Source organism: Rhamphochromis longiceps, linkage group LG7, assembly GCF_057381845.1.
Source record: "Rhamphochromis longiceps isolate RC_006_pf linkage group LG7, R_longiceps_female_GT1.1, whole genome shotgun sequence".
Taxonomy (NCBI): domain Eukaryota; kingdom Metazoa; phylum Chordata; class Actinopteri; order Cichliformes; family Cichlidae; genus Rhamphochromis; species Rhamphochromis longiceps.
Genome location: NC_140563.1, coordinates 45,497,877 through 45,524,033, shown reverse-complemented (window position 1 = coordinate 45,524,033; position 26,157 = coordinate 45,497,877). Strand labels below are relative to the sequence as shown.

The window sequence follows — 26,157 nt, the reverse complement described above, 5'->3', positions numbered from 1 at the left end:
ATAATCTCACACACATATAACACACATTTACTTCTAATCTAATGTACATGCAATTTTGCAGCTTGAATTACTTCATACTTATTTGCTATAAATACAATTATTATTTAGTTTTATCTAAATTCTAAACTTCTTTTGATTTATTTATAGCTGGTAGCTCGTGTCATACAGCTACTCAAATGTTTTTTAGTGCCTCGTTATGATTTTGATGCGTCTTACAGATGCGCACATTTGAAACATGCAGCATGTGCATGTATTGCAGGCAGGCTATGGATATAAAACATGTTATTCGTTTGGCTGGACATCAAGATACCAGTATTTCTCTTTGTATCTGGAGCTTTTATATAAAGCCCACACACACACACTCTTGTCTGGTTTATTAATTCTTGTGATTTTTTTGTGAAGTTTAATTCTTCAGCTACAGTTATTTCACATTACAGCTAACAAAATATCAATTTGCTTTACAAAGCAATCTCAATCTGCTCAGCCAAGAAAGATTCTTCTGAGCTTTAAAGCAAAAATAATTAACTGTGAAAAAAGTGTGACATTTCTATTGAAACAGGCCTGTCGGAGTTTCTTCCACTGATAATTTGACTAGAGTACATAACATGCGTTGTGGATCACAACTGTAGATCCTCTCTTTTGAGCTGTGAATCCAGTTGTTGTGCTTGTTGACCGGTTTATGCCTCTCGCTGCAAATATTTTGATGCTTTCACATTTTCTCTTTGTCCATTTGTTTAAATATAATGCGCTTTCATTTTGATTCAAATTGAGGTCTTTGTTAGAAGCTGAAGCTACAAATTAGCGAATGCATGATTTAGGTTTGTGGCAACTGGTGGGACAAGAAACAAACCTAACAGTTTGAATGACTTCATGAAACTCTCTGTGTTGGTCTTAAAATAAATGTAACATGACAATATTTTAGCTCAGGCATTGTAGCAGTTTGTTGAAACTGTACAGCAGCACTCCGATGCTAGCCTTAGCTCAGCAGCATGATCTTAATGAGAGTGACTGCATGCTAATGCTAATGCTAATGCAGCTCACCCATTTGTGGTTCATCTATCACAAAAACTGAGCAAAAATATCAACAAAATAGCAGAGAAAAAACAAAACAGGGCACCGCCAAATTCATTAGATCTCACAGTATGGGTGCCATGAATGACATGCAACATTCATGGAAATATTTCAAGCTGGATAAAGGGATGAACCAATTAAATCGAACTGACTGACAGACTGATACATCCATTAGTAGTCCAGTTTTGTGTTTTGAATTTGAGGGGCTCTTTTTGGTATTTTTAGATCGCAGAAGGTGCTGGTTAAGTCTGTCAGACCTGATGCAAGTTGAAAGTCATGACACAATACAGTAAACAGAGACATAAGAGACAGCATGCAGTGCACAGTGATTTGTCCTTATGTTTTTAGCTCGATTTGAAATTACGGAGTATGTGGCCCGCTTTTGTATTGCTTTATTACTATCATTGGTGCTGTCGTTATTTGGTGCACTCCAAATGGCAGGGTTCTTGAGAGCAACATTAAATGCACTGACAAAGCACAGCTATTGTTACAACACTTGCTGCACTCTGAAATTTTGGAGAATTGGAGCCTGATTTTCTGTCTAATCTTAGCAAACATCAGCCATCTTAATGAATGAGATGTAACTTGTTTTGGATAACAATCAGCCCTTGAAATACCTTTCTCTCTATTGTCTGTACTACGATTAGTGATCACACAGAACCACTGCATGACATCATTTTATCCATATCAGAGCGATCCTATGATTGCATCATCAAGGGTGTCAGCTGTGAATAAAACCCAAAATGATAAAGTATTTTGGTTAACATTTGCATTTTCCCTGTCTGTCTGTAAATCCGTTTGTAACCAGCAGGCATCGCGTATTTACTTCATCCCTCTGCGGAGCATTTGATTCGCTGCGATGAGCATGACGCTGATGATAAATGCGATAGCGAAGGCACAAATCAGGCTTTTACGCACACAAGTGTGTTTTTCCTGTTGTGTTGGGCTTGCTGCGGAAAGAAAGGGAAGAAGAGACAGAACAAAACTGCGTCAGTGGAGCTTTAGAAATGTATGAAATACTATAAAAATGATATTATAAGACATACTATCAATGTTCACATGGGACTCTGGACTGTTCAGGTGGTTCTCCTCAGTCATGATGATGTTCTCAATGTCTTTCATAGTGAGGTGGTCACGGAAAGTATCATAAAGCAATCTCTTCAGCTCATCCACTGTCAGTTTCTGCATGTCGCACTGGGAAAACAGAAAACACCAGGAGAGGTCTAATTAGCAGAGGAAGAACTTCTGCCTTGATGCCCCTCAGTGATGCACATAAATTGCAGGTCAGCAATAAACAGCAGTGTATAAATATTTTATAAAAATCAGATATTAGAGTAATTAATTTGATTATACTCCTGATTGTAAGGAATGGGGATACCGGTGTCCACAACATGTGATGCAGTTATCTGACTGGGGTGTAGTTTGTGAGGGATTGATATTCAAATGACTAGATTAAACTTTATTGGTGGGGATTATGGGACAGTACATACCTTCCAAAACACAGAGTCAAAGTCTGCTCCGTTGAACTTGTCAGGCATTCCAGCAGCAGAGAGTTTAGGACCAAGTAATGTGACAAACTCTTCAAAGCCAACCTGGCCATCGCCTGATGAAACAAGCGAAACATTGACGAGTCATTAACGCAGCTCACATGTTGGAATAATTGCAGCAGAGAGAGCAAGAGAGACCCACCATCCATGTCAAGTCTTTGGATGATAACCTCCAGCTCCACCTCATTGGGCATGTAGCCCAGTGAGCGCATGGCCATCCCCAGCTCCTGCTTAGAGATAAAGCCATTCCCATCTCTGTCAAATACTTTGAAAGCCTCACGGATCTCTGCGAAGTGAAAGAAGGCACACAGAACGAACATGTTACTTGAGGGCTATCGTTGAACTGGCGGATTTTTAACATGTTGGTTTCAACGTCGGCGAGTAAAGGGTGTTTATTTTTAGAGTTTAAAGTAAAAGCAGCTTCAAACAGCTGCTGTGGGTCACAGTTCAAAAGGCTATAATCCCTCTGTCTTAGATGTTTGTGTTTTGAGAAAGAGGAGGCATAGCTGAATATTGAGTGTTTGAAGAGTGAAAGCAACTTTTTTTCTCCAAGTTTCTTTATTCCATGAGCCAGAATATTTCACAGTAGTAAAGATATTCATTTCTTTTTTGAATAAATCCTACAGAAACTATGCTCCTCCTCCAAATACTGACTCCAAAATAAACTCAGTTCGGTAAATGTTTGGGTAAAATGTGTGACAAGGAGTGGGAAGCAGACAGTACTGAAAGAACTATTGGTCTTCAATGTTTTGGAAATGTCTAATACAGAAAGCTACAACCTTTTGAAACAGTACAACTAATTATCAATTGATTTTAAATGATAATGTTAAGCATGCTATCTAAAAAGAGAAACGCAAGTTGCTTGTGAATGTTCTGACCACCAGACACCCAGAACCTTCTAGCTGTGAGGCGACAGTGCTGCCCTACTGCACCCTGCTGCTGGTATACACGAGTTAAACAAGTCAGAATACACCAAATTACTTTTATCTATTTAAACCAAACAGCAGAAACTTTAAATCTAAGAGTAAATTGCCTAATTTCTTGTTGGCCAGCTGTCTCCTAATGTTGCACCTTAAAAAGAAGAAGAGGTACAAATGTGATCGTTACAGTGCACTGAAGCATACAAACTTTTGCCCTTAAAGACGTACATATACACTGGAACTGCAGAGACAGAAATAGACCTTTAGTGTACACTTTTTATGAGAGTGTAGTTTGATTGTTTCAGTAGAATAGACTGAGACAGAAACGCTGCATTTTAAAATTTCAGCCCACAGAACATGAGCAATATTAAAAGTTTCAGCATCCCAGTGAGAGACAAAAAGAGGAGATGAGTGTTTTAGAATCATGTACTGCAGTCTTTCTTTCTTCATTTAAAATGCCTAAATTTAAAATGACCACCAACAAAACCCTTCTTCAAACCTGCAAAACAGTTTACATGTTGCAAAAGCATAAAATTGCTGCAAAACTCATTACGCTCTTGTAAAATACAACTGCCTCCATAATTACCTACAAACTATCATTTTAATAAGCGCATGAAGCACTAACCACCCAATGAGTTAGTGTATGTAAATGCGTGGTTGTGGCTCATCTGTGTGCAGGGCAGAGCAATTTTTTTTTTTTAAACGAGTAAACAACTGTGTACACAGAAAAATCCATCTGAATAAAACACACTATTAATACAAATAAGGAGAAAGTTGTTTATCCTTCACATCATATTGCAATATTGTAGCTAGGTAGTGTTGAAAGTGTTGCCTGAAGTGAGGTATCTGAGTGAAGCTTTGCAGAAATTATTCTATAAATGTAAAGCATTTAGTTTGAGCCAGTGCTTTGGCTCCAAGTGCTAATGGTTTTGTAGATAGTGCTTCAAAAGCTACCGTTAAAGCTTGAGCATTCAGACAGACTGTAATACTACACAACCATTAGCAGAGAGGTGTTTGAACATGTAAGTGCGCAATGTAAAGTTCAATCCTCTGGTAAATAATAATGAATGGCAAATAATGAAAAAGGCAATGCTCTAGTCTTCCTGGCTAAACTATTATCTGCTTTGTTTATCTGTATCTTGTGTTATCTGTGACAGATATTTAAAGGATTTCCCACTGTGATGCAGTGTTATTCTTCATTCATAGTAAGTGATCTTCTGAGCCAGTACCTGCTACTGTGGTCATAATACAATCACTTCTGACTGAAGGCTGCAAGCAGGTTCATGTGTTTCTAATTAAAACTGCAACTTTTGGTAAATAATCCATAAACATTGGCATTTGGCTCCTGTCCTCACTCGGCATCACTGTATTCTGTTTGAAGTGGTGAAAAAGAGCAGTTGCACTTCAAAGGCGCTGAATGCCGGTAGTTCTTTGATGTAGATCCTCAAATATACAAGACTATTGGATGCTAGCTCAGCTCGTTGCTTGATTGGATGAAACAAGAAACAAAATGAACTGGAAGTCTAATTTTTACATCAATATATCAATGATATAAGCCGATACCTGAGCAGTGATAGCCCGAGACACTGCAGAGAATAAAAAGGTGGAATTAACAGAACAAACACGTAGACATCCACCTAATCCACAAGAAACCTATGAATACTTAGACATTCATCATTCAACACCAGAATAAGCTAAACATACACTCTTTTATCTTGAAAATTGCTTTAAACCAAAAGGCTTGGATGAACTGTTCATATGTAAAGCATGTGATTACACTGGGTGCTTATATGATGTAGAAAACCAATTTGCATGCATTTATGTGACTTGGCAACCACAATTAGCATGCAAGCCCAGATGAGGACGAGCACTAGCTATCCATCTTGTGCACATGAATGAGTGCAGTTTTTAAGTGATAGCTTGCAAATTGTGGTTATAGCGGCAGTGTATAATCCTCTTTAAAAAATAAAATAAAGCACTACAAGACAAAGTCTTTGGAACGTAAATTGAGGTCCTTCTGGACAAGTGGCACTGTCTGTGCAATACCTTGACACATCAGACACAACATATTTGTCTAAATTACTCCCAGCAGCACTGCTTGAGTTTTGTTATCTTCCCTGAGCACAATCCCAGATTCAGTGTTGTGACCTCTGATGCCAGTGACAAATAATGAATTCTCTTAGCCAGCTGAGCAGTGGCTGGACTACAGATTGTTTCACACACTGAGGAATGAATATTTATCTGAAAAAAATAAATAAAATACACACATGGAATCATGAGGGACACAATATGTGTTTACTTTGTTGAAAATTTTGATTATAATTTGCATTTTTTAACATGTAAATGTTGTTTGTCAAGATTTGATCCTCCACAGACTGAAGCGCTTCACTATTTTTTTCTCTCCCTCATGTATTGATATCGCCAACATAATTGATTGGCTTATTTATGTAGCTGAATATGTAGATTTACTTCTGATAAAGGCTGTCCTTTTTAAAGTTAAAAGAGACGGACGTTTATCCAATCAATACTGACATCTTAACTCCCGGTGTGCCCACATGGGTCAAGCTCATTTTGCAGAAGGAAGTACTACAACCTTATTGATGTGGTAAGACTCAACAAAAGTCAGTGTTACATGATCACTGACAGTACTGTATCCAGCTCCTGTGTGCCACACTGGGCATGATAAAGTACTTTAAGCACCCCATTGTGAGACGTTCGTACTAACATTGCATGTTACATATCCCTGGAAAAATGTTCACTTGCAAATAAACAAATACGCACAGGTAAACACACAATACAACAATAGCAAAGTGATGGAACTGAATTTTTATTTAAAGTGTGGAAAACATTCAGCCGACTCAGGTGTTTACTTTGAGTCCTTGATCAGAATATCTGTAACCTTGCACTGCTGTGAGGGTGCACCCACTCGGCTGTCTGAAGCCAGGTGGTGAAAATCTTTGAATCACTGATTTGATGATTTATATTCTGTCTGTATGACAGAATATTTTTAGTTAATTCTGCAATATGAGAGTGGAGGAAAACAATTTGAAAGCAATATTATCAAGCAAATTATTAATATTGGTGTGAAATAGGTGACTGCTCAAAGCAGCAACAGTAGCGTGGCTCCTAAAATGCTGTGAAATGTGTCAGTGGTTCAATCCAGACTAGAAGTTGAAGTGTCCCTGGGCAAATATGGAGGCCAGATGCATCCAGTGGTGTTTGTGTTTGATCGATAAACTTCTGTATATATAGAATAAATTGCCATGTGAATGAATGAATGTGGCACAAGACATTATGTAAATGCTTGACTGTTTATTGTTACATTTATTCAGACACGAAGACCGTTATGAGCCGAATCAAATGTAAACAAAGTGTCAAGGTGTTTAGTTTTTTAAGAATGACCTCATACATTATAAAAGATGGCCACTTTGGTGTCATCCACTGTTCGCCATCTTAGAGTTTCGAAAACAGATCTGCTGAGACTTATCGATCTTTCTTTTTACAAAATGGTTTTTATATTCAATATTCATCAGGCAAGTCATGCTGGTGAAAATAGCATTTGGAGACCATGGCCACCACCTTTAAATGTTTGCTCTGAAGGTTGAGACCCATTAATAGTCCCCAAACCACATCAGTCACTTGCTGTCAGTCTCCTATTGAATGGGTCAAGTTTGCATTTACATGTGATCTGAATATAACAATACGCTGATTACCTGTGTTGGAAACTGCAAATCTGTTGCCATGTACATACCATGAAAATCACAATAAAAACAAACTTAAACTAACTTAACTATGATACAGATGAGTTGAGCTAATCGGTGCAGATGGACTCAGATTGATTGCAATCTGTCAGCAATCCATCTGCATTTATAAATTAGATGGTAATTACTGTCAAACCTTCACCAATCTGTTTGAGGAAGAATCCATTCCCAGTTGGGATTATTTGGAAGCAAGCTATCTCCCACCCAGAGGCTCGGGGTGCTGCACACTCAACCTCTGAGCAACAACTTGGTTGCCACAACTACTTTCAAAATCCGTCTCCGAAAGCTAAAAAGTTTAATTCATCCACCAAATTTTCTAGCTGCAAGGAGGTTGCTGTCTTGTTTTTACTCTGGTGTAACAGAGCCATAAAGCCCTCAGCTAAGTGTTTTTATTTAAAAGTCGGGAATGGAAGTCGTTTTGCCCCCTGGTGGCCATTAGAAAGAAAGCAGCTTTAAAGTATTTCTGTGCTGGCCTACTTATCAATCCATCTAAATCAATTTTTAAAAAAATTATGTATTAAATGAGCACTAGAGATTTAGAAAGGAGTGAACAATACAAATAAGAATTGTATTATCTTGGAAAGATAACACAAATCACAAATAAAGTAAAACTGTTTTCCGATTTGGGAGGTCCTGCTGGGATTTTACTTTTGGATGTAAAAATAACAAAAACTCTAAAACAAAAACAACTTTTAAAAATAACTCCAGAATCTTAGCTTTTAGCATTTATACAATCAATCACAAAATGCCTGTTGTTTGTGCATGAATGATTAGGTTTTAATGAGATGAGTGAAAAAGCAGTTATGCTGTTATAGTTTAAAAGAAAGCCAACAGAAGGGCTCACGGAAATAAGTGCTGATGCGTAGATAATATGTAATGAAATAGAAAGGGACAGTTTTTTCATGAAGAATATATGTGTGTATCACACTTGTATCCAAATCCAAAACACAAATTGCTTCTGACTGCTTCTGTTTAACGCTACAGGAAATGAGAGCAGCCATGCCTTCAGTTATTTTTTTTCTGATATCTTATGATGATAAGCTAATTTATCTAGTTATCATAAGATATCGATGCACGGTTTATCTAATTGTGGAATAATAAATCTCATTTTCATCATTTTATACCAAGTCTGAGCTGCTGTGATGCCCTGGGGAATATGACACATAATATGACAAGAGATCCTCTGAAAAGATCCTAAAGATTCTTTATACATTTTGTTTTTGTCTGTTTTTCTCCATGGGACGAAGGAGGCTTTAAAAATACTAACAATAACAATTTTCTCCTTTTCTGTATCGTTAGCTTCATGGATAAAGCATAACTTTAGGCTGTTGTTGATGAATGATTCATGGGTGAAAGTTATTTATCATGATTTCACTTTAATAAAGCGAGCGTGGTTTTGCTTCTTGGCATAAAGGTTAGCTTATCTTCACAGATAAGGGTAGATTTGTAAAACATTCTCTTTCTCGCACATGCAGATGACAAGAAATGAACATCCTTGCTGCTGTCCATGGATCTGTGCTGCTGAGAGATGCACAGCAGGCAGCAGCTTCTACTTTGATGTGCTTTCGTATTTGTCATTGATGGGAACAATGATAAATAGAAATTAAATCAAGTGTTTTTTAAGTGGCCCATTCTTCCTGATCATGGTATAGTTCATGCTGACCAGCACAGATGGCATCCAGCAAACTGGAGCAACTGGTTTAACTTAAAAATGAAGGAGTGTCATTTATTCAGTTCCAGACTATACTTCAGTCAAGGTTTTGACACGAGCAGAAACCGTGTTGTGTTAAAACTTTCAGATCGACCCTCCTTATTTATTCTCTGCTGTACAGTAACTTTATGTGCACGTACACTTCTGTGATGTTGCTGCAAAACTTAATTTCACTGGTAATTAGATGGTGAAATTACACGTCTTCATAGCTACCGAGATCCCAGAGACAAAGAATTTGTTTTCTTGTGATCAGTTGCATGATTATCTCGAGAAATCAGCCTTTCATTTTCTCAGCATGACATTAACTTGTGATCCTGTTTCGTTACAAAAACTTGCAAACCCAACTGTTTTTACCCATGAATGAACACACTTCACATCCCTTTGCCAAACCATCTTCAACAAATTTCCAAAACACGCCAAGTAGTCAGCAAACAACGTTGATTTGTCATTGGTTGGTTTGAGCACTCTCATTGGCCTTCACACATCTTCTATTACAAAAGTTGAATGAATGAGTCACTTGAGGGAAAGAAGTATAAAAGCATATAATCGAGGGGTATTACTGCAAACAACCATCTGAATTTACTGAGGCAAAGGTGATAATTTCATCAAATTGTTCCATATCAAAGCAAAAAGAAATACTGACTGACAATTTCACAGCAAGTTGGACCAACAGGGTCATAATGGTGACTGTAACCTCGATAGCTGATAGGTCTGATAATTTTTTATCTGTTGATCTGCATTAGTGTAGGTTATTTGAGCTAGTGGCTTCGCCCCACTATATTTAACACCAGCAGTCACTACATTTTATTCCAGTGACTGAGTGTGTCATTGAAATAAAAGAAGCCACATGACACTGACTCAAGTGTAATACTGTCAAAATTAGGAACATGTTGTCTCAGAGTGATACTTTTGTTACTGCACTATTGTAAACCTTTATTAGCCGGACATCCCAGTGGCTCTTTGAAACGCCTTCAGCAGGGAGTACTAACATGGACTAGAGAGTAACATCATATTTCTCCAATATTAACTTCTCTTTATTGGCTCTCTGTAGATCCAGGATGATTTAAAATCCTTCTTCTCACATACAAAGACTTCAATGATTAGGCCCAATGGTATCTTAAAGACATCACATCCTATGAACTGTCCCAATAGAGCACTTTGCTTTCAGACTGCAGTTCCTAGAACAGTTTCTAGAAGCAGAAATTCAAGGGGAGGAAGCACCTTCAACTTCACTTTTAAAAATCTTTGTATGTTTGTTTGTTTGTTTGTTTGTTTGTTTGTTTGTTTCTTTCTTTCTTTCTTTCTTTCTTTCTTTCTTTCTTTCTTTCTTTCTAGTATGAGCTGGATCAAATGACCCCGAACCATCCCTGCTGCTACCAGCTCATCCTGCAGAGCCCCTTTCCTTAATGACATGCATGACTGTTGCATGTCATTAACTTTTTGTCCTCTCTTTCCTGTAGTTTGTGCCTTGTCCTTTCTGCAGATCAGCATGTTCCTGATCTGCAGTTATGGGGTCCAGGTTCTTTTTAAAAAATTGTTTGCTGTTTTTTAGGTTTTTTGAGATGAGATAACTGTAAGAAATGGTCCTATATATATAAAACTCAATTTAAATATACCGGGTTCCTTTGATTAATTTAACAGATATGTTTGTCTTCTTTCTTAAATCACTACCTTCTTTTTTATCTAACCAAAAACTTCCAAATTTTCCCTAAATATAACAACCTGTGTAAGCTTCAGCTGGTTTGTCTACAACACCGGTCACTTTAGCCAGGTCTGAGGTCAGGGCTTAAAAGTCTGTTGACCTTCCAAAAGAGTTAAAACATGAACATGAAAGCCGACAGATCCTGCTGACCTTTATGACCGCCTAACAGAGATATTCTTGGTGGTCGCTGGTGCAGCAAAAAAATAATAAAAAAAAAAATTTGAAAATGGTCCATGCCTACTGAAGTCCACTGGCAGACTTTCAGTGCTGCTGACAGGGTCAAAAAAGTCACTGAGGTTCCTTTACTTAAATCCTAATGTGTTTAAAAGCGTGCAGGAGATAAACATCACCAAATATGACATTTTTTTGCATAACAATTAAGAAAATAAATAAATAAAAAGAGATATTAGACAGAGATAGCAGAATTGCAAATGTATAAAGGCAAACACAATTCCAAAAAATCTTGGTTATCTATGAAAACTGTGAATATAAACAGAATGAAGTGCTTTGCAAAACACATATTTTGAATTTGATGGCAACAATGTAAAAAAAAAAAGTTGGGACAGGGCCATGTTTGCTACTGTGTAGCATCCTCTCTCCGTTTAACACCAGTGCATAAATGTCTGGGAACTGAGGAGACCAGCTGGTGGACTTTTGGGTTTCTAGGTGCTCAACAGTCCTGGATCTTCTTTTTCATTTCATGTTGTGCTAAATGTTTTCAGTTGTTGAAAGGTCTGGACTGCAGGCTGTCCACTTCAGTCTCCTGCGTTATGAAGCCATCCAGCATGCAATTTAGGATCATCCTGCTGAAATAGTCATCCCCTGAAAAATACTATTCTGTTTGGGAGCATATGTTGGTGTAAAACCTGTGTATACCTCTCAGCATTGATCTCGTTGCAGATTTCAGGTGCCAATTCCATATGCACTAATGCACCCGCATACCATCAGAGATGCAGGCTTTTTTACTGAGTGCTGTTAACAAGCCAGATGGTCCCTCTCCTTTTTACTCCATATTTTCCATAAAGAATTTAAAAAATGAGTTCTCTGACAACAGAACAGTTTGCCACTTTTCCTCAGTCGATTTTTAATGAGCTTTGGCCCAGAGAAGCCTGGCCTTTCTGGATTGTCATTGCTGCTTCACACTTGGCTTTTTCTTTTCCTTCTTTGCATGATTGAGCTTTTTTTTTTTTTTTTTTTTTTAATGCAGTGCTACCTGAAGGCCCAGAGATGACAGGTGTCTCACACTGAGTTTCAGCCTCGCATGCAGAGATTTCTCCAGATTCTCAAAATCTTTTGATGATATTATGACTGTACATTATATTCCAAGTCTTTGCAGTTTTATAGCAAGGAACACTGATCAGTAGTTTGTTAGCAATTTGTAGATGCAGTATTTTGTAGATTAGTGAACCTCTGTCCATCTTTACACCTGAGAAGCTCTGCCTCTCTAAGATGCTCTTCTTATAATAACTCATGTTACTGACCTGTTGCAAATTACCCACAATTAGTAGCCAAAATTTTCTCTAGCTGATTACGTTTTGTACTGCTTGCTTGTGCAGCCTTTTGTTGCCCCCAAACCAAATATTTTTAGACATGTTGCTGCCATCAAAATCTGTTTTTATTTACATGTTAAACAGCATCCCTAATTTTATGGATGTGAGGTTGTTTATGATCTTTATATTTCCAAGGTAAATCTTTTATTTTGTCATGTTTAATAGCTAAACTATAATTAATGAGACTGCAACTATGTGAAGTAAAAAATACTCACCATAAATTATCCTTATTGTTAGTGTATCATAGCACAGCATGTGTTAAAATTAACACTTTCTAGAAAACAAACCTCCTCTAATATTTGTATGAGAACAACTGATTGATGACGGCCTCTCTTTGAGCTCTGTAGCTCAGAATTGCTCAGCCGTTTGTTACTAAATAATACTGATAGCATGGAACTCCTCCACTGTGTCATTGCTGCCGAGATTTCCAAAGAGAAAGAGATGCCTGGGATTTGTGCATTTATTTCCTTGTTTATATTTTATCAGCTAATTCTTCTTTAGTCTGCAAGCAGTGTGGATGGCTTATAGTTACTGTAACCTTCCCTCAGCGCTCTCAGTCACATCTAAGTGCTTGAGCTGAGTGAACCCATCACACCATAAGTGCTGATGAAAGGTCCCATTGAAAAATAAAGATAACGGGACAGAGAGTAGCTAAAAGATACCTCTTTCACATTGCTTCTCATGCATGGGAGGAGATAATGTAAATGCTGGAAGTTCAGAGGAAACGACTGCTGCCTTCAGAAGAAACAAACACAAGCAGTGTTATCCTCGAGAAAAGGTATCGACCATGCACTACCACCGCTGAGAAAGCCCTACTGTGATTGTCCAGTTTACTGTAAAAAACAACAACCCCTCTTCACCTTCAGTAATGATCATGACATTGAACGATACGATAATAGAGCTGTTACAGCAGGGGGTAGATGAAGAAGTCTCTTTGCTCCGCAGGAAGTGAACGGAAGAGAATAACAACAGCCTCTTTTCACCGCCCCGAAGTCACTGCTTGAACATGACTTCATACTTCACAATATGTTCCATCTCACCACATTATTAAAGCTCATTTCATGTGTCAGACTCACGCTCAGGTCTCATATCAGATGTCAAATTTACGTGAGTCTAAACCAGATGAATTGCATATGTACATGTGTCCAGTCACATTCAGAGGCTACATTTGCATAGGAGAAAGGAGACTCAGGCCTTCCTGCTAATTGCACCCTGTTAGTCAGGATCAAACAGGACCTTTTGTGTCAGCCAGTTGCTGGGATGAAAGGGATGAAAATAAAGGCGTTACTTGATTCTTTTCCAGAATAAATGGGAATCTTAAATTAGGCACCTTTCTCTGGCAACCTCAGACTGCATGTCCAGAGGTGACAAGAGAAAGTCGCTGGCACTAATTGACATGCTCTACTTAAAAGTAAACTTTTGGTCAACAAATGAGGAGCGCAGTCTTCTTATTAAAAGAAGACTTCTGGTGGAAAACAGTTTAAAAGGTAAAAAAAGAAGAAGAAAGAAATCAGTGGGAGAGATGAGTCACATCTACTCATTAAATAATTCACCTTCCCATGGGAATATGTCAGTAATAGTATGATGACACCCGTGACATCCGTCGTTCTGATACTACATGTGAGTCATATTAATCAGTATCCAGAGAGAGCTCTGCTAATGCATTAGAGCAAAAGTAGGTCGGCACATAATACAAATGCTGTCAAAATAATGCGACTTTTAACATCACTAAATAACATTAACAGCTGCTTAGAGCATGATTATATTGAATCAAACAACCCCAACTGATTCCAGGTGACTAACACCCCCCCCCCCCCCCCCCCCCCCCCCCCCCCCCAACATTAGCAGGCACCTAACAGTGAACTAATTTGTTCGGGGAGCTCCAGACTTTGCTCTCTTGTCCAGCACACAAACAAAAGAGCTGTTTAAATACTCATTTTTACACACCTTAATTGGCTCCATCCCAGCTTATCGCAAAATAACGAGACAAATGTGAGTTCATGCAGTGCGGATGCATGTAGAAGGTGTCGAGGGGACACAACGAGTACAGAGTGACACCCTCACAGCCCTGTTCTTATCTGTCCTGATGTGCGAACTGAGCGCTTCAAAAATATGATAACGATCAATTGTGATGTGACAAAAAAGATGCACTAACCCCATAGTGTACAGCAGTGAGACGGATTAATACACAAATCACCTTCTAAAACTACAACATTTTAATCTACTTACTTGCTTCTGCAGATTTGTAGCCTGCATGTATTGTTACATTTACACAAACATGCCATCACTGAACACAGTGATGATGCCCTGCACGAGCCCGGCATGTATAAGAGTCCCTGCTGTGTAAAAGTACTTAAAATGACTACCTGCAGCTCTTTGTGGGCTGAGTTGAAAACATGCGACTGGTTTCTTTCAGGAAAATTATTGAGAATTACAGCTTAACTTTATTAGCTTTTGTTTTGAACTTATCAGACAGGCAGCACAGATTTGTCTTCGACTGATGTCTTTTGTTAGGGAAGTGTTGATTTTCTGCTCTTATCTTGTTTTTCTTCTTTTTCCATGCTGTTTTATGATATTCAGGTTTTTATACACATTGTCATTACTAACTTTCTCATGTTTTTCATAATAAGACAAAAGGAAAGTGGAGTTTTTAACAAACAGACGAATTAACTTTACTGTTTAGAATATGCAAACTTCTTCTCCAGTGATATGGATGCATTGCTGGGTCATATTAGGACAAAATTTCCCATTTCAATTTATTTAAGACTGACGTTGACCTTTAACTCGACCTGTAGGATTCTATTAACAACAACGTAGAATTATTATGCTAACTGGCCACTTTATTAGGTACAAATACCTGATTAGACTAATGCAAACCAGTCTATCACTTGAGAGCAACTCGATCAATTTACGTAGAGAAAACCTGCTGAAGTTCAGTCTGAGCCCACAAAACGAGGAAGAAAGGTGAATGAAGTGACTTTAAAAGTGGCATGGTTGCTTCAGAAACTGCAACCAGGATTTCTCCCTACAACCATCTCTAGGGTTTGTGGAGAAAGCTACTTTCAGCTGCTCCCTTAGTCACAGGAGAGAGCCACAGTGGGTAGCTTCGGATGTTTTGATTTGGCAGATCTTTACTCTTCCTGACGCTCCTCCAAAGGGATTTGTATTTCCTCGTCTAATTAAACTGGGAATCTTTTGCTTGTTAGGCAACCGTATAAACCATTGCACCACACAACCAGGAGAGCATATCCAGTGAGTGGCATTTCTCAGTTAAAATGCCTCGTTTATCCCAGAGTTGAGAGGAAAATGGCCAGATTGCTTCAAGCTGATAGGAAGGCAACAGTAAGTTGCTGTGCTGAACAGCATCTCTGAGTGCTGAACTGTGGAGAAGATTGGCTCCAGCAGCAGAAGTCTACACCGGGTACCAGTCCTGTCAGCTAAGAACAAGAAACCGAGGCTACAGTTCACACACGCTCACCAAAACTGGACAGCAGAAGTCTGGAAAAATACCGCCTGCTCAGATGAGTCTGCAACATTCAGTATGGATCCTGCCCTCCGTTAATAATTTAAACTGCTGGTGGTAGTGTAATGGTGTAGGGGATAGTTTCTTGGCACATCATAAGATAAGATAGAACTTTATTAATCCCTCGGGTGGGTTCCTCTGGGAAATTCGATTTCCAAAAAAGCACAGCACCGACAGAAGTTACAGAGTTATACACACACACACATATATATAAATACAGAGACAATATAAATAAAATATACGAAGGGGATAAATAGAATAAATAGGAATAAAAATAAAAATACAAGTGAGTTGCACATTTCAAGTATTGAGTCTATTGCACCGTTGACTATTTACAAAAGTATTGCACAAAAGGTATTGCACAGTGAGGTGAAGAGGCACTACAGCTTAGTTGTTCCCTCCTTTGTCCTCCTGTCTCCCCTCCCTCTCCCCTCCAGAGAGGAGTTAAACAGTCTGATGGCGTGTGGGACAAAGGAGTTTTTAAGTCTGTTAGTTCTTGTCTTTGGGAGAAGCAACCTGTCACTGAACAGACTCTTCTGGTTGTTTATGGCCGTGTGCAGAGGATGCCTGGCATTGTCCATAATGTCCATCAGTTTCTTTAATGTCCTTTTCTCTGCCACTGTCACCAGAGTGTCCAGCTTCATGCCGACCACAGAGCTAGCCCTCCTGATCAGTTTCTCCAGCCTGGATGAGTCCTTCTTTGCTGTGCTGCTCCCCCAGCACACCACAGCATAGAAAAGTACTCCAGCAACCACCGACTGGTAAAACATCCTCAGGAGCTTCCTGCAGATGTTAAAAGACCTCAGCCTCCTGAGGAAGTACAGTCGGCTTTGGGCTTTTTTATACAGGTACTCTGTGGGCCCTTTAGTACCATCTGAGTATCATTTAAATGCCACAGCTTACCTGAGTATTGTTAATGACCATTTATGAGCACATTTATGCTTCCGGCTGGCTGACACACCACGTCACAAAGCTCAAATCAAACTGGTTGAAGGATGTGCCTAATGAAGTGACCAGTGAGAGTATATTTTTGCCACCGGTTGAGTATTTATTAGCTCAATGTTTGAGCATTTCCAAGCTCAGTATAATGATGTGAATGAAATATGGCTGTTGCCTAGCGGCAGACAAGGGGAGATTAAGGATGCAGTCTCATAATTAACGTCTTGTGATAGTGTTGTTATTTGAAATTGTGAAGTTTTCTGTCTGGCTGCAACATTAATGACCAGATCTTTGACCACGCAGAAAGCTACATTAAACACACAGCTTATGATTATTGTTTTTAAACCGTATTGTTTACAAGTGTAACACCTGATAATAATGTTCAGCTACAAGTCATTTATAAAACTTTAATTAATGATGAACTACAGTTTACATTACGTTTAAGGATGTTTGATAAGTGGCAACACAAATCTGTTGTAAGTGAAATTTGTGATCATGAACAAATTATTAGCAAATGATTAAAAAATAAAACATTCAGACATTGAATTCTTTGTAAGTCAGATGTGAGTATTTACTGTAGCGTCTCTTTATAACGGTTTTATTTTGATGAGCTATTACTTTTAAGTTAGCCTGTTATAAGCACAATAAATGATTGTGCTATTTTTAACTCTGTTTGTCTTTTTAAAACATTTTTTAAATATTCTGGCATTTTGTTGTGAAGCACTTTGAGATGCTTGTCTTAAAAAGGTGCTACAGAAATAACATTTGACTTACTTATTTAACTACAAATTACATTAAATTTGTGAACGATGGACCGCCAGCAGATTGTAACGTGTCAGTGTTAAAGAAATTCATCACATGGGTTCTGTGTCGAGTGGGTACTGGCCTCAGTCTGAACCTTTGCACCATCTGTGACCTGCCAGGGAGGCTCCCACAATCCATCACTTATTAACGATGTAGTCATAATTTGTTCGTGGTCATGTTCTAATTTAAACTTATAAATGGCTTGATGATTTCTTAATACAACTCTGTATATTAATGTATTGCAAATGATGATCATTAAAGCTTATAAATGATGGAATTACTACAAAGCGTTACCTGCATATGTACAGAGCGTGTCCAGCCTCTGTCCTGACCACTGTCACTGTATGTGTATAATTAGGCACCTGCAATACAGTAACACAACCAACATAACACATATAATGCCTGCTTACAATGTTGCAGCAAAAAGGAACTCCATTTGTAAGCATAAAAGACAACAGCTTTGCATACAAAGTGGAAGAAGGCCTGCACTCCACTACAATGCTTGATGTCTGGGGGATTCTCCTGCTGGTTGTGATCTATAAATATTGTTCACATTCTCTGTCGGTGATGCACCGAGGAACGATACAAGCTCGCAGAGACCTCCAAGAGTTTAACTGGCAGGAAGTCACAGCTGTTGTCAGCCATAAAAAGAGTGTCTTATCTGTGCCAGCACATGTGTAGTTAAAGCACCAATTTACTCTGGGTTATGGGGTGTGTTTTAGACATTTTAATACTGACACTGCAAGATCATGTCTTAATAAAATGATAATTTGCACAATTATCAGAAAATGTTGTATATATCATTCCGGTAATCAACAAATGCTGATTTTTTTTGTTCTAGTAAGCTCTAAAACATCAATAAAGACCCACAGACTGTGTCTGTTACCTCATGTACAGTGCTTAACAAATTAATTAGAGCACCACTCAATGTAAGGCTCGCACCACAGCTACCATAAATTAACAGAATTGATAATTAATACAATAATATTTTATGTTGCTATAATAGTTAATCCACCTGTGTGTGCAAGCTCCTTAATGCTAAAACACAATTCTTGTTGTTTTCCATGAATTTTTAAATTTACCATTATACAAAAAAGCAGAAAAATCATTTTCAATTAAGATGCCAAATTACAGGCACTTACGTACGTGCATTCCTGAACAGAAAAATTAGTTTTAGCACTTGAATTTATTCTTGAGTAATTCTGACTTCTCAAACATGAATTCATTTTGCTATTTGCCTAAAAAATAATAATAATAATATAATATTTATTTATAAATGCGTTTTTTAAAAAACATGTTCTTTACTTATTCTTTTGACAGGTGGTCTAATAAATTTGTATTGTACGAGTCTCCTGTATTATACAATATACATTTTTGAGTGTTTTATTTATTTGTGTAATTATGAATTGGATCAATTCCAATATGGGCATTAGAGGTTATCCAGTCGGTCATGTATAATGGCTCTGGACCTGGGATTTAATATAGTGCTTATTAAATAGAGAGAAACTTGGCACTGCATAATATCCACATAGACATTCACCTAACAGTGTTTACAGGATAAATGCACACATAAATGTTTCATGGGTTTCTTCAGGGACATGATTAAATATAGTGATTGCTGTTATGTCATTAACATAATGGCTTAATTATCACGTATAATTTGTGATGAATTAGGCAGCTTTTTGTTCCACGGTTACAGAGAGAGTGCCCAACGCCACATTGCCCAGATTAGGATTTTTAAAAGATGATTTAATCATGAGTTAAACCGATCCAGTTTTACATGAGGGATCTACAGATCTCAGATATACAAATGCGCACTGATTTCTAAGAGGCGGGAGAACGGCTGCTTTTACAATAGTGTGGCTTCATATCAGGCTTTATGACAAGTGCGTGACACAAGGGCAGAGAAAAGGCTTGCTGTCGGCTCTGCCCACCTCGGCAACCATCTGTTTGAAAAACATTCCCTGGGATCTGCATATCCATTAAGAGCTACGAGCACTTAATCAGCCTCCCTCAACTTCACCCAGTCCAGAGGATGTCCTGTCCATTCAAGTCTCTGTAATCCTCACTGTTGTCATTCCTACTGATGCATTTACTTGCTCGTACAGTTTTCAGGAAACAGTGTAAGTTACTGCCTGATTTGGTTGTTGGAGGGGTGGGAGGGATGTCATTATGTTGCACTTAAGACTGTGATCCTAATAAAATGGCAGCTTAAAATGGCAAAGTCTTAAGATGACAGGATTATAAAGATTTATATATAATCTCTGCTGAGTGTTGATTCTACCACTGAAATAATTAGAACTTCTTTTTCATTTTATTGGTTATATTCATCCAATTGCAGCATAAAATCAGAAAACATGTGATTCTGTAATATCTGACTCAATTTTAAGTTAATGCATCTTCAGCTGTTTTCTTAATTTCAACTTTACATTATAGTTTAAAGAAGTTACGTCATTCCTTACATCATAGTAAATTATATCCTCATTTAAGGTCCCTAGGTCTTGTCGTAGAATAACCGTAATGCACATAATATTTAGTCAATGAAAAAAACAGAGGCACTGCAGTTCATGGTGCTTCTGGGGTACCCCTGATGGTGCTGTTAATGGGAAAATCTGGTGTTTGATAGCTATATATTTTTAAACTCAGATGAAGGCTGGAGGTCAAAAGGTGATGTTTTTTATCCTCTCTGAAATGTGTTGCTGCCCACCTTTATCCAATATGTAACTGAACAGCTGTTGGAAAATCAGATCTCACCACATGCCCACAAATCATTAACAGTTTTCTGCATTAAATTTGAAGAACTTGTGAACAGAGAACAAGCTATGTGATATTTCACATTCAGTCCCCTGTTGCATCCCTTTAAACTTCTAAAGATGAGTGATGTTTGAACAGATTTGTTTTTTTTTCTAAAACCCTCTGAAAAGGTCACATTTGTAGAAAATCTCAAAGGTACTGGATATTATATGAAGATGAATAATAATATTTTTTGAGCTTTTTAAAAACCGTTGCACAAAACAAAAACTCTTGACCTGGGTTTCTAGTGACTACGCCAGAGATTCAGGTAAAACTCTCCCCACAGGCTATGTGCTCAGTCCCGTTTTGCAGATCCACTGCACAACATTTTTCCCCATCTTGCCACTGTGTTTCAGCTAACGAGTGGGGGGTTGTTTAGACAATGCATCTTGCAGCTCTTATGCTGCTGGTTTACTGGTACAGGAGAAAATCAGTCAACACTAAAACTTGGAGGTAAAATGAAACTCTTTAACTTGTTTGTCTGGGACGGGTTGTTCTATGTACTGTCCACGTTGCAGCACGTGTCATTGCACAGGATGCAAGGTCCTCTTGTCCTTGTATTGTGTTTTTTTGTGTGTATTCCAAAGTGGCAGTCGACCCGTGCCTGAAACAATGTCACCAAGAAAAAAGTCCCATTGATTTAACCGCACAACTCATCGCCTGCATGCTCTTCAATACTAAAAACTGACATAGTTTCTGTGAGCCTGATGATGAGTTTAGATGTTAGGATACATGTAGAGAGAAAATGGAGGCTTGCGTAAGTTATTGGCAGCATGGCACAGAATGATAACAATCCTATATGAAGCATAAAATGTTATCTGTTTTATCAGGTGCACCTTGCAAGAAAAAAAAAGATTATCATAAATATGATTATAAAAAGTAATTATGTGAGCTGTGCAATCAGGGAACTTCTGCCCCAATATAATTAAAGATTTTGTGGATGAAACAACATTTACAGTCTGAATTTCGGACCTCTATGAAGAGAGGGGGGATTTTTCAGAAACCCTGGACTGCAGCAGACCAAAAAGGTTCATTTAAGCAGTGCTGCAGCTCCCTCAGAGTGCGTTAAGGTGGCGCAGCAGTGAAAGGGTACGTTGGAGGCTGCGGATTCAAAGCCTTGGACTGGCTCTGTGCTGGTAAACAGGAGAGGTTCATCTTAAACTCTCTTGCCTCCCTCATCAACTTACAGTTCTCGTTAATGCATTTTACCTGCCACTGGAGCAGGTGAAAACAGGAAGATTACTTGTTTACTGTGGGCACTGCTAGGGTGTGAGGCCATGCAAACGTAGCAGTGCATTACATGCTCAGTGAATCCTCCCTGCAGTAAATATTCATGGTTCAGTGGTCTGTCTTACTCTGAATATTTAATGACTCAATTAGTAAACTAAAATTTGGAAAGACTCGCCCAATACCTGAAAAGCTGCATGGCCGTTGATGACACCACCCGCCAACATTTTACTGCTGTTGTTCTTTTCTTGCTTTTCCATAGCCAATCTTTTAATTTAATTTATATCGTGTCTGCAGATAGCGGATTTTCAATGTCAAATGAGTGGCTCGAAGCAAGGGCAGGCAGCCACTTGTGAGGACCGGGCAACCTACAGACAGAAGAAAGGGGAAATGGAATTCCCTAAGCATAAAAGACTTGGCGATATCAAATCTGATCTGACTTATCTCTTTATTGTAGTCTGCCTGGCTTTGTTCCAAATCGCTGCCAAGTGTGCATTCTCATTGTGAGGACCATTTTGGCAAAACAAAACCTCTATTTTTAACAACTCGGCCCTACAGTTACAATAGCAAGTGTGAATTTAATGCTTAAGTGAATCTTTCACTTGCCCTTTCTGTACAGCATGAAAGCTTCTTTTCTTCTTCTTCTTCTTCTTCTTCTTCTTCTTCTTCTTCTTCTTCTTCTTCTTCTTCTTTTCTGGTTAATGCAATTCATAAAAGATGAAATGATGCAATTTATGGATCAAAATGAGTCCATCGTTCAATCTCATTGATGAGTTTTGTCTGCCTTCGATTTTCAAGTAATCTGCAGTTTTATATTTATGAGTTTGACATTCATTATAGTGTTTTTGTCCATTACTGGATCCTTCCCTTTTAACAAAATTCAGAGTCCCTCTACTCGTCAGTCTGTGTCTCAGTCTTGGCTGGATGAGTAAATAACAGCAGGTGCAACGGAGTCTCATAGAGGTCAGGGGTACAGCCGAGAAATGCAGTGTATAAACATGCAGTCTACTCACAATATAATATCCCGTTGCTGTGATTAGATGATAAATTGAAATTTTTGGTTGATGTATGAATGGAAAAAGCACGATTAACTATTTCTACAGCTTAATTTTGTGCCAAAAATCATAAGCAAGAAAAAAAGTAAGAGCATAGTTTGTCGGTATTTTCCCCAGCACAAAACTATAAACCATCTAGATCTTACACACAGAGATCTGGTGTCGGATTTGTTGAAAAGGTTGTACAGCGCACACCCTCTGGAGCTCTCCAGGGTCCTGATTTGGCAGCTGAACTTCGAATTCGGGAGTTACAGCTGTTATCGTTACTGTCACTGGTTGAAACCATGCTCAAAGCAAGCAAACAGACAGATAGCAAAAAAACAACAAGCCTCACCTTCCACTTCATCCTCAGGCAGGTTAACAGGGGTCCGGTAGGTGAGGACATCTGGAATAGTGCAAAGTCCCTTGTACATGAACCTGGTGGTCACAGCACGCACTGGCATTTCTGCGAGGGAAAAGCAACAACTGTGTCTCGATCTTCATATAGCCTCGCTCTCCGGAGTTTTGACAGACCCTTTGCTACTGTCCTTGATCTTTTAGGCAAAAGAAACTCAAGCAAATGAAAGGAGGTAAACCTTCCCTCAGCGGAGTTCAACCTTCCTCTTCCGAGGGCAGAAAACACGAGTAAAATCACCTCGACTGAAAATGCAGATTGTAAATCGCGGTTGGTTTCAGTGCACAGCCCCTTGCAGCGTGTTGTGATCAAGACACGAGGCGAAAAGGCAAATAAAATTGGCGTGTAAAACTTTTACTTCATAGCTTGTTGAGCAAAGCGACAGTATGTCTAGAGCCCTAAATAAAGCCTCAAACGAGCAAATATTTGGCTTATATTAAAGTCAAGATCCAAATCAACGAGATAAACAGGCTAATTTGCAATTCTTCCAAAGCTCCTGCATCACAGCATTAAAACGAGGAAAAGAAACACGTAAAAAGAAATGGGAGAAAAATTCTACCCTAAAAAGATAATTTACCTATAATGTTTCTTACTGAGTCCTATAAGGAGTCTTGATCTTTTAAATAGTGTGTTCCCGGTATAGTCTGCCTCACTTTTCTTCCCCGTTTCGGCATCTTCTTTAAAAAAAAATGTAAAAATCGACAACACAAGATAAAGCAGCAGCGCTGGCGTGCTGATCCTATCCGGTAAACGAGGCGGGAAACAAATCTTGTAACATTCTTTTTTCCTGAAGAGCAGCTTGAAGGGAATCCTGGGTGACCCCCTCTCATGTGACACAGACACGGTGTATAAGGCTGTGATCCTCTCTCTCCAGCTCTCTGCTTCAGCCTCAATTGGTTCTCACAAAGCAGCACACACACAAGCACCCGTGCACGCACGCTTTCACCATACTGCCACCGCCTCCATTAAAGCGCAGCCTGTGACTGCTTCCAAACTGCCCGCCTGTAATGCGATTATCTTTATTCTTTGTGCTCGGCAGTCTGTATAAGTGCTAACACAATATAAAGGTCTACATGTCTAACAGTGAGAATGGAGCAACAAGTGTGGCTTTTGAGCCCAGTCAGCCTATTGTGATTTGCATTTTTTCTCATTTATCGCTACACCGAGCCTGGGAATAAAAAAGTGAAAAACTGAAAGTGAAAAAAATATCAGGGAGAATTGAAGCGTGAATTTCGTGAGATGCAGAATATATTAGGGAATTTGGAATAAATGCCGTGCTCGTTAGTGAAGAACAGTTTTCTTTTGGAGAAACAGACTTTGAGAGTAGCTTATGCATTAGTGACTACAAAGCTATCTTCCTGCAGGCGGTTTGCTTAGTATAGCAAAGATTTGGAGAAGCGGTTGCTGACCAGAAGGTAAAAAAAATCCCTCCACCAACACTTTTAAGACTCTCTAATTCATCTGGTGGTTTCTGGTGGCTGTTACACTGAGCATGCAGGAGGCAGCATGCGTTATGCCCAGGCCAAAATGTTGAATGCGCAGTTTGCTGTGCAGTTTGCTCATGGGCTGGCAGTGCCTGCGTTAAAATGGCACGAAAAGAAAGAAAATAACTGATCAAAGAGTTGAAGCTGTGAAGCTGGCCTGAACCTGCAGCAAACACGGATCTAACTTCTTAGTCTGAAAAGTGGAGGTATGTGAAATCCCATACACTCATACACGTCTATGGTTTTTAATGGTCAGCAGGAGGCGACTCCACTTGTTACAAAAAAGAGGTCGGAGTGTATGTAGAAACCTGTGACAGTGACAGGTCACTGATCTGCAAGCATAAACATAGTAAGTTAAATGGTGGTGGCAAGGGTGCTCAAGGTGGTTCTCGAGTTTGTGTGACTTTGTCTAATGGGTGCTGCTTCCATTGCTTATATACAGTCTCTGATGAAAGAAACAGTCATTTTTGCACTTTACTTTTGTGGATTCCTGAGACAGGGCCTGCGGAGTGGCAAAGGTGGGGGTTATCATTTTCAAAAAGGGTGTGCTCCATTTAAGAGTGAACCACACTACTCAGTCTCCTGAAAGAGGCAATTCCAGGCAGCTGGAAAGGTTTGCCTGTTGAGGCTTCACATGCTTTTGTGGAATATAAGAACTGATAATACCCTAGCAGCACCTGTGGAGTGCATAAAGGAGTATGGGGTTCGGGCCTGCTGTTATGGGCCTTGTATAATCTAAGTTAGAAGTGTCTCTGTGCTCTTGGCACAAGGTGAAGCACTTTTCCAGAAGATGGACTCTGCCAGTCTCCAGTCTCCAGTGTTATATTCATGGACAGGGTATAGGTGTCTCAAGGTGTAGCTGAGGTGGCGAGGGTTTCTGTTTTGGAACCACAGATGATGTGGTTTTGTTGGATTCATCGTGACTGTCAGCATGTAGTGGAGTGGTTTGAAACTGTGTGAAACAGTCATTTCAGCCATTACATCCGCAGCAATGCAGGTGTTGTACCGGGGTGTTGTGTTGAAGAAGGATCTTTTGATTTCCCAACAGCTGGACTGATAAAATAGCCTAACTCATGTTCCATGAGATTCTTGTTAAGCAGACAACAATAAAAGCAAGAAAATGTGTTTATTCCCCCAATTATGAAACTATTGACTGAAAACTCTGAGTTTCACTATGTCAGTATTTAAAATGACCCAAGCTCCTGACAGCAAGTCAAGAGCAGCAACAGTCATAGCTATTAGCTACCCTTTAAAGAGTTAAGGGGAAATCTGAATTTGTTAATGACCAAAGAATCTTCCTGGCAGTGAGCACACAGAGAGGACTACAGGCAGCACACATTTTTGATTGTTTAAACCTGAAACAAAGAAACAACACCCCTCCCCCCAGCTCTATTTTTTGTTCAGAACCGGCTGTGTGACTCACTGAAATATTATGAATGTTCAGTGCGATGCATCCAGATCCACAACACAAGAAAACACAATCATTATCCACCAAGAATGCCTGCATCTTGAAAGATGACGTATCTTTAGTATCTTTCCAACCTGGTTCACACCAGATAAGTGTGGCGTGTGCTGAGAGAGCTGCATGTGGTTCCACTGGTTGGTTCTTCAAGGGTTTAGAGGACTGACAGGTCTATTCCCCTCTGAATGTGAAGGGATTGTCTCTCTCTGCTGCA

At 39.0% G+C, this 26,157-nt stretch overlaps 1 protein-coding gene across 1 annotated transcript; it reads right to left on the bottom strand.

Annotated features, from left to right (window-relative positions):
* Nucleotides 1-1,461: 1,461 nt before the first annotated feature.
* On the bottom strand, nt 1,462-23,046 carry cabp7b (calcium binding protein 7b). Its single transcript, XM_085413871.1, has 5 exons — nt 22,938-23,046; nt 2,761-2,904; nt 2,562-2,674; nt 2,118-2,265; nt 1,462-2,021 (listed from the first exon to the last, which is right to left on the bottom strand). Exons 1-5 carry the CDS (start codon nt 23,044-23,046, stop codon nt 1,894-1,896), a joined length of 642 nt encoding a protein of 213 aa, XP_085269997.1. The 3' UTR covers nt 1,462-1,893.
* Between the last annotated feature and the right edge of the window lie 3,111 nt (nt 23,047-26,157).